This window comes from Amblyomma americanum, chromosome 1 (assembly GCF_052857255.1).
Source record: "Amblyomma americanum isolate KBUSLIRL-KWMA chromosome 1, ASM5285725v1, whole genome shotgun sequence".
Taxonomy (NCBI): Eukaryota; Metazoa; Arthropoda; class Arachnida; order Ixodida; family Ixodidae; genus Amblyomma; species Amblyomma americanum.
This window is the reverse complement of record NC_135497.1, coordinates 427,617,147-427,631,774: the sequence shown is the minus strand read 5'-3', so window position 1 is coordinate 427,631,774 and position 14,628 is coordinate 427,617,147. Positions and strand designations below refer to the sequence as shown.

Sequence of the window (14,628 nt, the reverse complement as noted above, 5' to 3'; positions counted from 1 at the left end):
AAGGACGAAAATAAGTGGGACGTGTACCCTGTGAAAATGATCGAGGATGCCGCTGTGGGCATCCGCCTGTTAACCCAGGAGAACGCCATTAGTGAACTGCGCGGCCAAGAAGTTCGGGTGCGCTGGCAGGAGGGTCAGGATGCTGCACCGGCGGAGCTGCTTGCTTTCGGTAAGTTTTGTCTGTAACAACGTTCCAGCGCATGACTACGCAAAAATGAAGCGCTGGGTAAGTTGAGTTCATATTGTAGCTTGTTTTAGAAGGACCTCGCCAGTCTTGGACCAGCGAATGGCCTGTTTACGTCGCTTTCTTTAGTTGCCTAAATTGCCAGTTTTCGCGATAACCCGCTAGGGTCGAAAAGTTTGCACATCGGAAACTCTTGCGATGTAATATCACTTCCTTTGTCGTCATATGTTGTATGAAAGGCGCCTTGTGCTGTATTTTTTTTAAACATATATAACTGTAAGCAGGCTGGAGTGCTCAAGCAGTTTAACAAAGCAGAATATTTGTGCACCTGTTATGGGCTTGACGATTTTCTATGGCGTTTGTGTGCTTCGCGTCATATCATTAGTGCAAACAGTCTCTGAAACTAAGCACATTCTTTAAAATTTCGCTTCCCTTGTTCCGGAGAACACCGCTCGAACACTCTAGGCTAGTGCGCTGATGACTACACTGTAAGAGCTATCTGATGTGACGTTTTTAGTGCAGATGATTTTGAAACCATGCTTTAAGATCAAGATTGAGGGCTCTCTTGCAAGCATATTTTGTGCCACCCGAAGGCCCTTTAGGGGCATTCATGACATACTTTTGTGCATTATGTACCATCTCTATTTACAAAACATTACACCACGCTGCATAATATTGTTTATGCATTGTTTCAGGGAAACCAACTGTTCTTGAGCGGAAGAGAAAAAAAATTGTTGCTGCAGCGGCCAGCGCTGAAGAGATTGCGACTGCATCTTCAACAAGTGTTCAAGGGAGTGGGGCAGCATCACCTGTACAGGTAGTAACTCCTGGCTTTACTTTAAACATCATTCATTGTGTGTCTAACATGCTGATTCATGCTGACCCAAAAGACGCGGGTTCGATCCCGGCTACAGCAGTCGAATTTCGATGGAGGCGAAATTCTAGAGGCCCGTGTGCTGTGCGATGTCGGGGCATGATAAAGAACCCCAGGTGGTCGAAATTTCCGGAGACCTTCACTACGGCGTCCCTCATAGCCTGAGTTGCTTTAGGGCGTTAAGCTCCCATAACGCAAACCAGATTCACATTTTTACTTTCTTAGGGCTGTGGAAGAAATGTGCGTGCATCTAGGGATATCACAAATGCTAGGTTTTGAAGTTTTTAGTTGTGTTAACTGAAGGTTTAAATTGGGTGGTCACCAGTCTTTCCTGAAATGTGTATTCTTATCGCTTATTTTTCGTTTAATGCATGCACCTTATCATAGCTGGTTAGCAATTGGTCTCAAAATACATACATAATAGAATAATTTGGGCGAGTTGGTTACGACCTTTCATATTAACAGCAACAGCGCAATGACTGCACAAAAGAAATGGACACCAATTATGATAAGCATTTGTTATTATTACTGACATTTATACAGTATTGACTCATTTTCCATTCACTCCGCATTATCCTACAGATATCTTGGCCTCCATCTAACACCATCGCTATCATGGGTCACTCACGTTCAAAACATCTGTGCTGCAGCCTCTCGCACACTCGGGTACCTGCGTCGTAACTTGAACGCCGCATACCCTGACATAAAAAACTAGCATGTATAACATTCATTCGGCCAGTTATACTGGAATATGCATCATCCATTTAGCACCAATCACAAGCATACCTCGCCGCTGACCTTGAAGCCGTACAGAATCGCGCCATCCAATTTATAACGTCTTTGCTATTCAAGGAAAACCAGTATCACCGCACTGACACACTCCCTTGCCATTCCATCACTCTAGTCATGCTGCATCATATCTTGCCTCTGCCTTCATCATTTCTATTATCACTCACGCACGAGACACGAAAAGCTACAACCCCCGCACAGGACGTCTAGCCACCTAAGCTATGACCATAGTATTGCACGCATCAGCTGTCGCACCTTAGCACTAAAGTCATAATTTTTTCCGGACGCAATAGCACTACGGAATGGCCTGCCAAATACCATCACATCATGCGCTGACCGCAAATCATTCCAGTATAAACTAAACGACCATTTTTTATGAGGGCAAAAAGTTCCTGCCATATTCACCTCGGCATTTTGAACAGCTGTTTATTGTTGCTTTTCTTTTTTATGTCATGCCTTTTGCATTGTTTTTCCTGTTTCGATCCCATGCATTCCACTTTGCATTGTATACGCGTCACAAGATTATTTAACTGTTATATACTGTTTTTTTCTTACTGTTCACTTTTATGAGTCTATTCTTTCTGTCTTTTGGCCTTGATTTTGCTCCCCCTTATGTAATGCAGCAACTCTGCTGCAGTGCCGCACTGGAAATGCCTGAACTCCTGGCGAAAATTGCGGAGTTGACTGCAGAGAATGAGGTGCTGAAAAGGAAACTGGAGTCAGCAGAGACTACAGTTGGTAAATAGTTTTCATCAGTGCGTTATGTTGTCTCAGTGGCTCAGCACGTGGTGTCTAATTTTTTCAATCTATTTTAAGCACAGGCATTCACTTTCTGCCACGACATCTATCATGCTTCTGTACCCTTGTTATTGAAGGGCAACTCTGATGGTTCTTATAGAACCTTCTGAGTTAATAATCAAAATTCATTCCTTACAGGTCACTTAAGCTCCGCCTTTAAGGGTATGATGCGACAGCTTTGGTTAGCTTCCGTCTGCGGATTCCCTTGCAGATTCTCGTTCGCGTACATGCGCTTCACACATACTCGCACATACTCTTCAGCATGCACTTGTAAGCTACCACGTTATGTGAAAGACCCACAGACAGATATGAAGCCCTGCTTAACCAGGTCATATGAACGTGCCTGTGTGGCCTAGAGGTAGCATGTCAGACTCCGAATGCAAGAATCCTGGAGGGTTCATACCCCATCACTTCCCATCTGAAATAAGGAGCACGAGTTCGCAGCTCCTGCCAAGTCAGCCATGTTACATGGTCGCATGACGTTGCACAACCCTATGTCGGATCAGTGCCTGGTCATGTCAGCTGGCAGGCACCACCTGCCAGAGCCATGCCTGTGATTTTTCGCTCACAACGCTGACATCGGATTTTTTGGGAAACGGAGTCTTTAACGCTGTTGTGTTAAAAAGCAGAAACTAGGTCACTGAAACTGGCCTTTGACCAAAGGATGAGGGTGCGTACAGGTCCTTGAAGCCTTTGAATTTGGAAGTCTCATATTTCTGAGCACCAGTTCTGGCAGTTCGGGTGCAGGTCTGGTTGTCTGCTAGTTTTAGCGTTGCTGGCAAATTGCAGCCATCTGTGTGCTGCCCATATCAACAGCTGCCAACATCCCAAACTGCGTGAGGAATTTTCAAACAGCACATTGCAATGAATGTTGCCGTGAGACAGCCTGGGTGCATGCGTATTGCATGGCAGCTGGCATGAAACACGCGTGCGGTTTTTCTGAATATGACTGAATTGCCAGTATGGTGCACGCGTTTGCTTGCATTTAGTCGCGCCATGTAAGCATAGCTGCAACTCGGGCATTGTTCTCAATGATGTGTTTTTTACTTTTTGTCCTAACACGCAAGCTGCATAATCTGCTGCCACATTTGCACTGGCTGCACCATTCTGGCACTCTCCAATAAGAAGGTTTACCTGAATGTTTCCTTATGTGAACCTGCATAGTGTCTGAATTTTTTAAACAAATGGCTTCTTGCAGAGGGCACTGTGTTGCACTGCTGAAACCGATGAGGAACAATTCATGTACGACTATGAGAAACAGCTCATGTACTGCAGACGAATCGAACAGACTGCTAGTAACATTTACTGCTGAACACAGCTGCCTCAAAGGGAACTGGGCAAACTCGCTTCATGCAGTGCAGACATACTTCATGTTGTCTACATGCGTAGCTTTGATACCATTTCTTCAGGAAATTCAATAGATATGCCAGAGAATGAGGAATTGCGTACCATAAACTGTAATACATTTTGCTGGTAAAAATATTCATAATGGGGTGCAAAAGACTGCTTGAATGGATTCCGGCTATACTTCAGATGGATTCTTTTTCATGCAGATGCTGACTCAAAAAGAATTAAGGGAATGCAAAGGAATGGGAGTTATTCAATGAAGAAATTTCAAAATACAAGAAAACAAAATGCCGCCCTCAACCTTATTAGCACTGTGAATGTAATCAGCTGAACTCGTGTGCACTGATTAACTCGGCAATGATTCCATTTCTGTGCTTGTTGCAGATGCATGCAAGATGGTGAAAAGGCTGAAGGGGATGATGGCCAAATTCGAAAAAAGTCCTGGTCCCTGCACGCCAGCCGATAAGGTATGTGTGCTTGTTCACTTGTCACCATCAGTGTGTAGGCATTCTCATATTTCTACTAGACAGACTCATTGCAACTGGATTTTGATCAGGTGGCATTCGGACTAGACAAAGCTCGGCAGTGCTCCACAGCTATTTTCAGGGATAATGATGACATTTGAGGTTCACTCACAGATTGCTGTCATAACTTTGTGTCCCTTTTAAACATGTAACTGGATACCAAAGGAATGTGAATAACCCTTTAGCATGCTTTGCACACAATTGTGCACAAAGCGAACTCATAGCTTTTTCTGAGACTGCTGCACCTAGTTGTGATTTCCTTGTTTCAGGTAAGTTTTGCATACTTCATGTTTCAAATAAGGTGGTTTCTTATGTCATGTAGCAAATGCAGTAAGCTATATTTTGCGAAACAGTGAATGTTGCAGCTTGTTTGATATCTTTTTGGAGGCATATAATCTACCACCAAAAGTAACATCACTTTTTTTAAATGCGAAAGCACTATATGGTTACATCGCGTCAGCAAAAAGTGTCTGCAAATTTTGTCTGCATGATTATGTCGTGTGGAGATAAATCTGGAAAAGCTTGATTTTGTCAGGTAGTGCGTGAGTAGGTCTTGAAATGAAAATTAGTTTGGTTGATGAATTTTATTATTTAAATAATTTAATGGAATTAATATCTGTAAATGCTGTGTTTGAAGCAGGTTTTGCGTGACTGATTTAAAGAAAGTTTATATAAATGCATGAGAAGGCTTACTTAGAATAAAAATAAAATGAAAAACAATAAATAAATGAAATAAAAGGCAAGAAATTTTTAAAAATGAGAAATTGAGGGAGGAAGAAAAGAAATGGAAATGTGAAACTTTTAAGCAGACTTAAGTGCAATCCTGTAATTTTTCTTTCATAAGCATAATGCATACATACTAAATTGAAAATATTTTTGCAATTTTTATGGTATTAATTTGATAAATTGCATTTCGATGGTACCATTTCCATTAGCCATGACATTTTGAATGAAATTTTTGACATCCCCACAAAAGATTACCTGTTAATATCGTACGCTGGAAAACTAATTGTCTTTATTAAGGGTATTGTATACCATTTAGGTGGAAAAATATTTCTTCAAATATTTTTCTTACAGATTTAAAAACTAAGTGGTGTCACAAATTTATTAAAAACAATAAATTGTGTCAGAAGGGTTTAATGGATCAGTCAGCATAGTTGAGTTTGTAAATGATGCCGGGTGCCCGTTCCTTCCATGCTTCCATGCATGGTCTTTGGTGCTTGTTTTTCAAGTGCACAAGGTGCCGGAGGGTTGTCTGTGGCTTGTGGCTTGAAGCTTTCCGTGTTCCCAGAAAGAAAGGTAAATGTATTGACCAGCCATCTGTTCCTTGGCAAAAGGGCAGTCACTAATGCTAGTACTCTAAGGAATATATTTGCCATGTTTTCTGAACTGGTATTTTTTTCTTTTTGAAAATGGTTTTTGGCGAGAGGAAATGGCACAGTATCTGTCTCACTTCTTGGGGGAAACCTGAACTGTGCTATCAGGGAAGGGATAAAGGAGGGACGGAAAGAAAAAAGGAAGAAAGAGGTGCTGTAGTGGAGGGCTTTAGAATAATTTCTACCACTTGGGGACCTTTATTGTGCACTGAGATCACACAGCACATGGGACCATCTCCAAACTAACAATCAGGACACATCAAACCATCTGATTGATTAGAATAGCCAACAAGCACCGAGGCATGCGTGAGCATGACCCGAGGCATGGTTTACTCCCTTCCCTACCTCTACCTCACAAAGGTGGAGGAGGAGAAGGTAAATGCAGTAATAAGACAGGCATACAAGGCAGCCTTAAATCTCCCACAACGAGCTCCCACCACCCATCTCCTATGCATGGCAGTACGCAGTACACTACAAGAACTAACTGAAGCTAATTGCACGGCTCAGATCAACAGACTCTCCTCCACAAATACAGGTAGACACATTCCCGCCACTCTAAAGATTCGGCCAACAGGTCCACCCCACAACAACTCCCACACCATCCCAACACACATCAGGGACAGACTCGTAGTTAACCCTCTGTCCAAAAACATACACCCAGTTCACAACCAGGCCAGACGTGTAGCCCGTGTCAAGGGACGCCGTCTACGCAGACGCGCCTGAGTACATCCACAATTCGGCCTCTGTCATCACTGTAGCATCACATGACCTCAAACACATAGCCTTGTGCTCGACCAACACAACAACCTCACTTGAAGCCGAAGAAGCAGCCATAGCGCTTGCCATTTCTTCCTCTGCTTCCACACTCATTCTGAGTGACTCTAAAACAGCAATCATGAATTTTGCACGGGGACAGATTCATTCTACCACCCGAAAAATTATCAATTCTTGCTCCACAGAACCCCATTTTCTTCATCATCATCATCAGCCTTACTACTCCGACTGCAGGGCAAAGGCCTCTCCCATGTCTCTCCAATTAACCCTATCCTTTGCCAGGTGCATCCACCCTTTGCCTGCAAACTTCTTAATCTCATCCGCCCACCTAACCTTCTGCCGCCCCCTGCTACGCTTACTTTCTCTTGGAACCCACTCCGTTATCCTTAAGGACCAGCGGTTATCTTGCCTTCGCATTACATGCCCTGCCCAAGCCCATTTCTTTCTCTTGATTTCGACTAGGATGTCATTAACCCGTGTTTGTTCCCTCACCCACTCTGCTCGCTTCCGATCTCTTAACGTTACACCTATCATTCTTCTTTCCATGGCTCGCTGCGTTGTCCTTAACCTAAGCTGAACTCTTTTCGTTAGCCTCCACGTTTCTGTCCCGTAGGTGAGTACCGGTAAGATTATGCTGTTGTACACTTTCCTCTTGAGGGAAATTGGTAAACTGCCACTCATGATCTGCGAGAATTTGCCATATGCGCTCCAGCCCATTCTTATCCTTCTAGTTATCTCCCTCTCATGATCTGGATCAGCTGTCACTACCTGCCCTAAGTAGACGTATTCCGGCACAATTTCTAGGCTCTCGCTGCCAATTGTGAACTGTTGTTCCCTTGCTAGGCTGTTGAACATTACCTTGGTTTTCTGCATGTTAATTTTTAGACCCATCGATCTGCTCTGCCTATCTAACTCGTTGATCATGATTTGCAGTTCACCTCCTAAGTGACTCAGCAAGGCACTCAGCAAGATGTATGCAGCGATGGCGTAGAGGTAGAACATCCGCCTCGCGTGCAAGAGGACCGGGGTTCAAATCCTGGTGCCGCGCAACTCTCCACCGGGTTTAAAAAAAAAATCCGCGTGTCGATGGAATTGCATAACCAGGCCTGGAGTGCGGCCTTATCTCGGTGACCAGAACCGACAACGCACTCTCTCACCAGAGCAGGATTTGGCCACCCTGGTGTAGTACTTGGCCACAGAACCCCAACCCCGTTCAAATAGTCTGGGTGCCAGCCCATGCAGGCAACCCCGGCAGCGAAGTGGCTCACTCTCTTGCTCGAGCGTACGTCAACCGAGCAGACCACACCATAGACCAGGGTAGCGCTAGGGACCGGCTCGTCACCTATCAAGAAATAACCCTCCATTACAGGGAGCAAAGACTCGTCTATCCGCCACCAAACATCTCCCTCGAAAGAACAACAAAAGACCTGGAGACAGCTCCAGGCTCGCACATTCCTTTCACCGGCCTTGTTAGCCCTTATCCACCCAGGCCAATACAGACCTGAATGCTCTCTTTGTGGGGCTCCGAAAGCCAACTTTGACCACATTTTATATCTCTGCCGAGAATTCCAACCACCACCTCGCTGGAACCTCACAGACAGAGAGGGTTGGGAGATCGCGGCCTCCAGCTTCGAACCGGCCTCACAAAGGTGGCTGGTAGAGTGGGCTGGAGAGGTCGCCGCACGTCATGGACTGTTGGCCACCACCCGGGATCAAGAGCCAGACCAACCCTTGGCATTATCTCATCCATGAGGCTCATCAGTAAAGTTTTCACCTACCTACCAGCACACGGGCGCCTTTGCATTTAACCTCCAATGAAACGCAGCCGCCCAAGGTCCGGTTCGAACCTGGGTACTCTGGCTCAGTAGAGGAGCACCTTGGGGGGGTGTTTGCTGAATTGCTTTTGAGGTCATGTCATGTCTCGCTTTGAGCATTCTTTTTTTTTGTCATATGCCTTTAAATGGGAGCTCAGTGCTACTGTCGACTGATTTAATTTGTACGTTGTTGCTCTTGGGCTGCTTTTACCTCGGAAGGTGCTCCTAAATTTGTTTTTCTATTTTGCTACATAATCGCTGGATCAAAGTTAGGCTTTTGTAATGACCAGTTCATCACATTTGACTCTTTTTATATTATTGATATTTGAATTATTTATATTTTGGGCCATGTTTATATTCCACCACCTTGTGAAAGTTGTTCTTCCTCAGAAGATGCTTATGATTAGCCCCTCAAAATACAAAGCTCTTTTGCCTACTGCCCTTGTAAGAGTGATTTTACAATATGCAAGCACTCTTTGGTTCCTACAATCAATCACTGACGTCACTCAGCTTGAGAGAATGCAACGAAAAGCTGCAAGGTTCATTCATAACAAATACAAACCCTCTGACTCCCCTACTGATACTACCGCATTAGCTGGCCTTCCATCACTATCACCTAGGGGAAAAGAATCTCACCTGAAGTTTTTATACCAATTATTATGCAGCAGCTATAGTGTAAATGTGTCTAAATATGCATCCTTCTGACACTCACTGCAATCCCGGCACAAGCATGCACATATGCTGACTGAATACTCACGTCAAACCAACATTCTCAAGCATTCTTTCTTTACTTTAGCCATCAGCAAATGGAATTACCACAATCCATTGATTACTAGTGCGTACTCACTATCACTATCTTCCTTCACCTCTAGATTAGGATTCAACAAAAATCAGTAAAGTGGTCATAGTCCTACATTCTACCAGATGACTGCGCAGCCATTACTTGTTGTGTTGCCATTTCTTGATATGTTATTTTTACAGATGGTTGTGTGGACCAGTGTGACCTGTTTCCTTCTTTTTCTAGCATGCTTACTAACAAGAGTGCTGCTCTCTTTGTTTTCTTTTTTTCTGCTGCTCTGAATTTTTAAGGTATTCTTTGGTAACCTGCCTACTAGTATTATATAACATCTATTTTCAAAGTTTTCTTTCTGTTCATCCTCTGGAAGCAATTTCTCTTTATTGTTTTGTACTTTGTATTGTGCTGATTGCCCACCTCCTATGGTCTCGTATTGAGACTAGCAGAATTGTAAATAAATAAGCCAATTATACTGTATCTTATGGCACAACCCCATAGCAGGAGCATGTTTCATTATTAGGTAGCAGTTTCTGTGTGGTCACTGTAAATCAAGGCCTTCTATAAAACTTTGTTCTCTTCTCTTTTGCTGTCTTGCGAATGCTTTTGTCACAAAGGTGGAACATGCTTTGTCTTTGCAGGTTGATATTGGTGGTGGCGTTCTTGTTGATAAATCGGTGCTCGGGCTGTTGAACCATTCGAACAGTGGGCCTGGGATGTATGCCCGTGTGCTGCTCCACCATCTGTTTTCGCCTGAGGAGCTGCAGGGCAGCTCTCTCTTCGGGCAGCAGAACACTCGCACACACTCCAAACGCGGGTCTCTGGACCAAGAGAAGGTCTCGGCAGTAATTGGTAAGTGTCCTTTTCAGACATATCTTTATGTAGGAAGCCATCTAAAATACTTTTTATAAATCCATATGGCTCATTTAGAGCTTAGAACTCTTTTGCTGAGGGTAAAAAAATTCAATATCCTAGGTTGAAAGCACTTGAGATTTTTTTGCAAACAAAACAGGAATCCAAACTAGAGAAACAGATGGTACTGTTTTAAATTGAACATGAGTAGTGTAACTGGCCTACCGAGTTTAAAACAAATAGAATATTTGTGGCAATATTTGCTACTTGTGCAAATAATCGGACAAAACGGAAGAATAGCGTTAAACATTGATGTGATAGCGGCAGCAGGGGCGTAGCAAGGATGGGTGCTTATGGGCCTTCAGCCCCCCCCCCCCCCCCCGAGCCCCCTCGAACAAAATTTCTGGCGGTGCCACTGCAATTGAGCTACGGCGACGGCTGTCCAATCTGCTGCTCTCGTGGGTAATTTGTTTATTGTGTGTAAGCAAACCTCGACAGTGTTCACATGCGCCACCCTCGTCATACCGGCGGACGTAGCGCGTCTTTTATTACCGCGAGTGTGACGTGGAACATCATCCAACGGCGAGGGCGGAAACTGTGCGAGAGCCCTCTTATGCTACCTATGGCATCAAGACTTCCAGAACCGAGACCCTATGTGTGTGTGTGTGTGTGTGCGTGTGCGTGCATGCGTGCGTACATATATATGTATACACACACAATACAGGGCGGCTCGACATGAGCCCCTCCCCCCTTGCCCGAACAAAATTTCTGGCAACGCCACTGAGCGGCAGCGCTGCAGTACGATTCTAACTTACGGAGTTAAAGCTATAGCTGTTAATTACGCAGCACTGATCTCCACTAAGGTGCTGCAACACGAATTCATTATGTTAACTCTATGAACGTCAAGTTATGCGTGTACAAAAATTATTTTCTTATTGACAATGATAGAGAATAAACCAGAGCCACAGCTAAGGGCATGAGAGGGGCAAAAGCATATATTAGCCATGGCCTCCATGGCTGTTAAACTTGGCGAAGCCTAGCCGTGTTGTCGTGTCTTAGAGGTCATGTATGAGCATTACGAATGCTGCCACACGAAAGGACCATGTAGTGGCACTAGACCCTTCATCACGCAGATATTGATCACCGCAGGAAGGTACCCAGCATTAGTGTGTGCCCTGTTCTTTGAAAGAACAATCATTGAGGGAATATACCATGCCAAGCCTTATTTGAACATTATGCCTATTGTTCAAAAGCTGTTCGAAAGTTCATAGCCAATTCGATCCGGTTCAAATAATTTCCAAAATACACTATTTGACTTGTTCGATATTTTTTAATAGTCCACTGGCCGCAATGGCTGAGTGGTTATGGTGCTCAACTGGTGACCCGAAAGACGCGGGTTCGATCCTGGCTGTGGTGGTCTAGTTTCGATGGAGGCGAAATTCTAGACGCCCGTGTACTGTGCGATGTCAGTGCACGTTAAAGAACCCCAGGTGGTCAAAATTTCCGGATCCCTTCACTGCGGCGTCTCTCATAGCCTGCCTCGCTTTGGGACATTAAACCCCATAAGCCAATCCAAATCAAACTGATTTTCTAATATTCGCTCACACCTAACACAAAGCATATAGCAAGACCTCACTAAATGGTATGTGGCCGCCGTGGTGGCTGAGTGGCTACGGCGTTCGGCTGCTGACCCGAAATACGCTGGTTCGATCCTGGCCGCAGCGGTCAAATTTCGTTGGAGGCGCAATTCTAAAGGCTAGTGCACATGCACTGTGCAATGTTGGTGCACATTAGAGAACTCCAGGTGGTCGAAATTTCCGGATTCCTTCACTGCGGCGTCTCTCATAACCTGTCTCGCTTTCGGACATTAAACCCCCATAAAGCATAAACCAAATGGTATGAAAAAAAAAAAGAATAGGAAAGAATGAGAAATGTCATTGCTGAATGCCTTGAAATTGCAGATTGCATGCACGCATACAAGAATACTGCTCCCACTATTGTGACACGTATCTGTTAAACTGCATGAAGTAACTTATTATATTTGCCCTTATTAGCAATAGCTTCACACTGCACATTTGAGAGGGATATGGCTGTATTCATTATATCATTGCTTATAGTTTTATGGAGCAAACAAGATTTACTGTACAGATAAGGAAAAGGATAGGACAAGTCGATTTGGCAAAGGCATATATGAATGTCGCAGAAATGAGAGGGCGATACCACACATCAAGTGCTTTGGCACAAGATTTTTTTACTTGTTCAACATCAGTTTGCTATTTTGTTTTCAGGCTTTACATGCAGGAAGTTCCCAGATGCAAGTGCAGCCCTAATCAAGAATAGCCTGGCGAGCTACCTGGCTCGCCTCAACAATGGCCCGGCAGCAGCAACGCCATCTGAAAAATAGCGTCACACGCCATGTGACGCGCCTCATTATATGGAACCCCGTTTATATGTTCTTCACCAGACCAGCAAAAAAAACCACATAACAGCCGGGAAACTGCAATAGTGAGGAAAGCTCCGAAAATGAATGAAAACAGTGCAGCTTTGACTTTAAAACTATTTATTTCCACATAAAAAATCGAGAATGATGGATTGCTGTTTCTTTCGCTCACTGTAAAGCACCACGCATTTCTAATAGCCTGGAAGGCCGCATTGTTGTCAGCGTAGCGTTGAGGTGCGACGTCCCTGCGCAGGTGGTCCAGAGCCACGATGGCTTCTCCAAAACTTGTATCTGCCAACTCCCCGGAATCATGCGGCTCGTGCTGTTCATCATCATCTCAGTCAGCGGCTTCACTCGCGACCGAGTTCGCAACGATTTCGATCATGCTTTGGCACCCCGACATCACTACGGCAGCATCCACGGCGACGTAGTCGTTCATACTTGGCGCCACCAGCCTGCTTAGCTTTCGGGCCAAACATCGCGGCATTCGCTTCTATCGGCATGCTTCGAGACTGCTGTTAAGCGTTGAGGGAGGCAGACCAAGTCTTGACGTTGTGGACTATATTCCGCGCTGGCTGCCTGTCGACTGTGTTTAGTACGTCCAGTTTTTGCTCAAGGGGAAGCGCCTTCCACTTTCTTGATGCCATCAAAGCACGACAAAAATTGCAGTTACATTGTTCGATGTTCACGGGGCAGATGGCGATCTAGTGGCGACCTCTCCAGCTCTTGTGCGGCTTCTTGCAGCCACTTGCTTAGCTAAGCCTGGCCAAGACTTGTCAAAAGTTAAAGTGGCGGTTGACGTGCATTGCCCAGACGGGTTCGGGGTGCCAGGTTGCGACATATCATTCTGGAATGGTTTCACACCTACAACATAACAGTGGGGTTCCCAATACATTGGATCCTTTGGGAGATATTGCTGGGACTGGATGAAACCGAGCAGCAGCCGGAAAAATGTGCAGTGAAGAACATAACAGCGGGGTTCTACTGTAATGGGCCGGCAGCAACATTCACCTGCTGTGACATATAATTTTTAATTAGTTTATTTCAGCTCTAGCCAGCTCTAGTCAGCTCTAGTCAGCTCTAGTCAGCTTCAGCTCTAGTCAGGCACCTGTGATATTTTACAAATCAAACAATTTTTAACATTTTTTTCTTGTACATCTTGAAGTGCATGCAGGTACGTGTGCCACAATCCTCATTTGCATATATATGTCCTTCCAGCAGGATTGCCTTTCTGTGTGCATCAACAAAATGACTACAACTTCTCAACTCAACAACGGTTGAACAGGGGATCAACAAGGTTATCTTTCTGTGTGCATCAACAAAAGGGCAACAACTTCTCAACTCAACAATGGTTGAACAGGGGATCAACAAGATTATCTTTCTGTGTGCATCAACAAAAGGGCAACAACTTCTCAACTCAACAGGTTTCAACAGATGGTCAACAAAAAAAGTGTGCCAATATGCAAGAATTTGGCAACAATAAGTTGCATAGCCATTTTGTTGCCATGTTATTGACTGTGTTGACGGAAGTCCACGAAACGATCACTAAAACAACACACCGATTTTTGTAAGGGATTACCGACGATTTGTGGAAAACTTTTCGCGCATCCCAGAGCCCCTGACCCAACTGACGAAAGCAGACGTGCCATTTGAATGGGAAGCGCACCAAGTTAAACCTTCAAAAGAACTTCAGCGTCGTTTACTGTCCCCACCGATCCTCGCGCATTTTGATGAAAACGCCGATACTGAAGTTCATACCGACCCATGTAGCGTGGACCTAGGTGCCGTCCTCGTTAAAAAAGCGACGGGCTGGAGAAAGTCATCGCATACGCTGGCCGTTCCCTTTCCAAGTCCGAGGCTAACTATTCGAAAACTGAGAAGGAGTGCCTTGCCATCATCTGGGCTACGTCGAAATTCCGCCCTTACCTTTACGGACGACCACTCAAGGTGGTCAGCGATCACCGCGCGCTGTGTTGGCTTGCAATTTCAACGACCCCTCTGGCCGCCTCACTCGGTGGAGTCTGCGCCTCCGGGAGTTTGACGTCACCGTCGTTTACAAGTCC

General features: G+C 44.8%; 1 protein-coding gene across 1 annotated transcript; it reads left to right on the top strand.

The window, feature by feature from the left end:
• Positions 1-4,397: 4,397 nt before the first annotated feature.
• Positions 4,398-13,576, top strand: LOC144103780 (uncharacterized). Its single transcript, XM_077636437.1, has 3 exons — positions 4,398-4,459; positions 9,915-10,125; positions 12,414-13,576. Exons 1-3 carry the CDS (start codon positions 4,409-4,411, stop codon positions 12,527-12,529), a joined length of 378 nt encoding a protein of 125 aa, XP_077492563.1. The 5' UTR covers positions 4,398-4,408; the 3' UTR covers positions 12,530-13,576.
• Positions 13,577-14,628: the final 1,052 nt, after the last annotated feature.

Excerpts from the sequence above, each read along its gene's own strand:
- LOC144103780 (XM_077636437.1), top strand. The coding sequence starts at position 4,409 with ATGATGGCCAAATTCGAAAAAAGTCCTGGTCCCTGCACGCCAGCCGAT. Across the intron at positions 4,460-9,914 it reads CCTGCACGCCAGCCGATAAG|GTTGATATTGGTGGTGGCGT; the intron begins GTATGTGTGCTT and ends TTGTCTTTGCAG. Across the intron at positions 10,126-12,413 it reads GAAGGTCTCGGCAGTAATTG|GCTTTACATGCAGGAAGTTC; the intron begins GTAAGTGTCCTT and ends TTTTGTTTTCAG.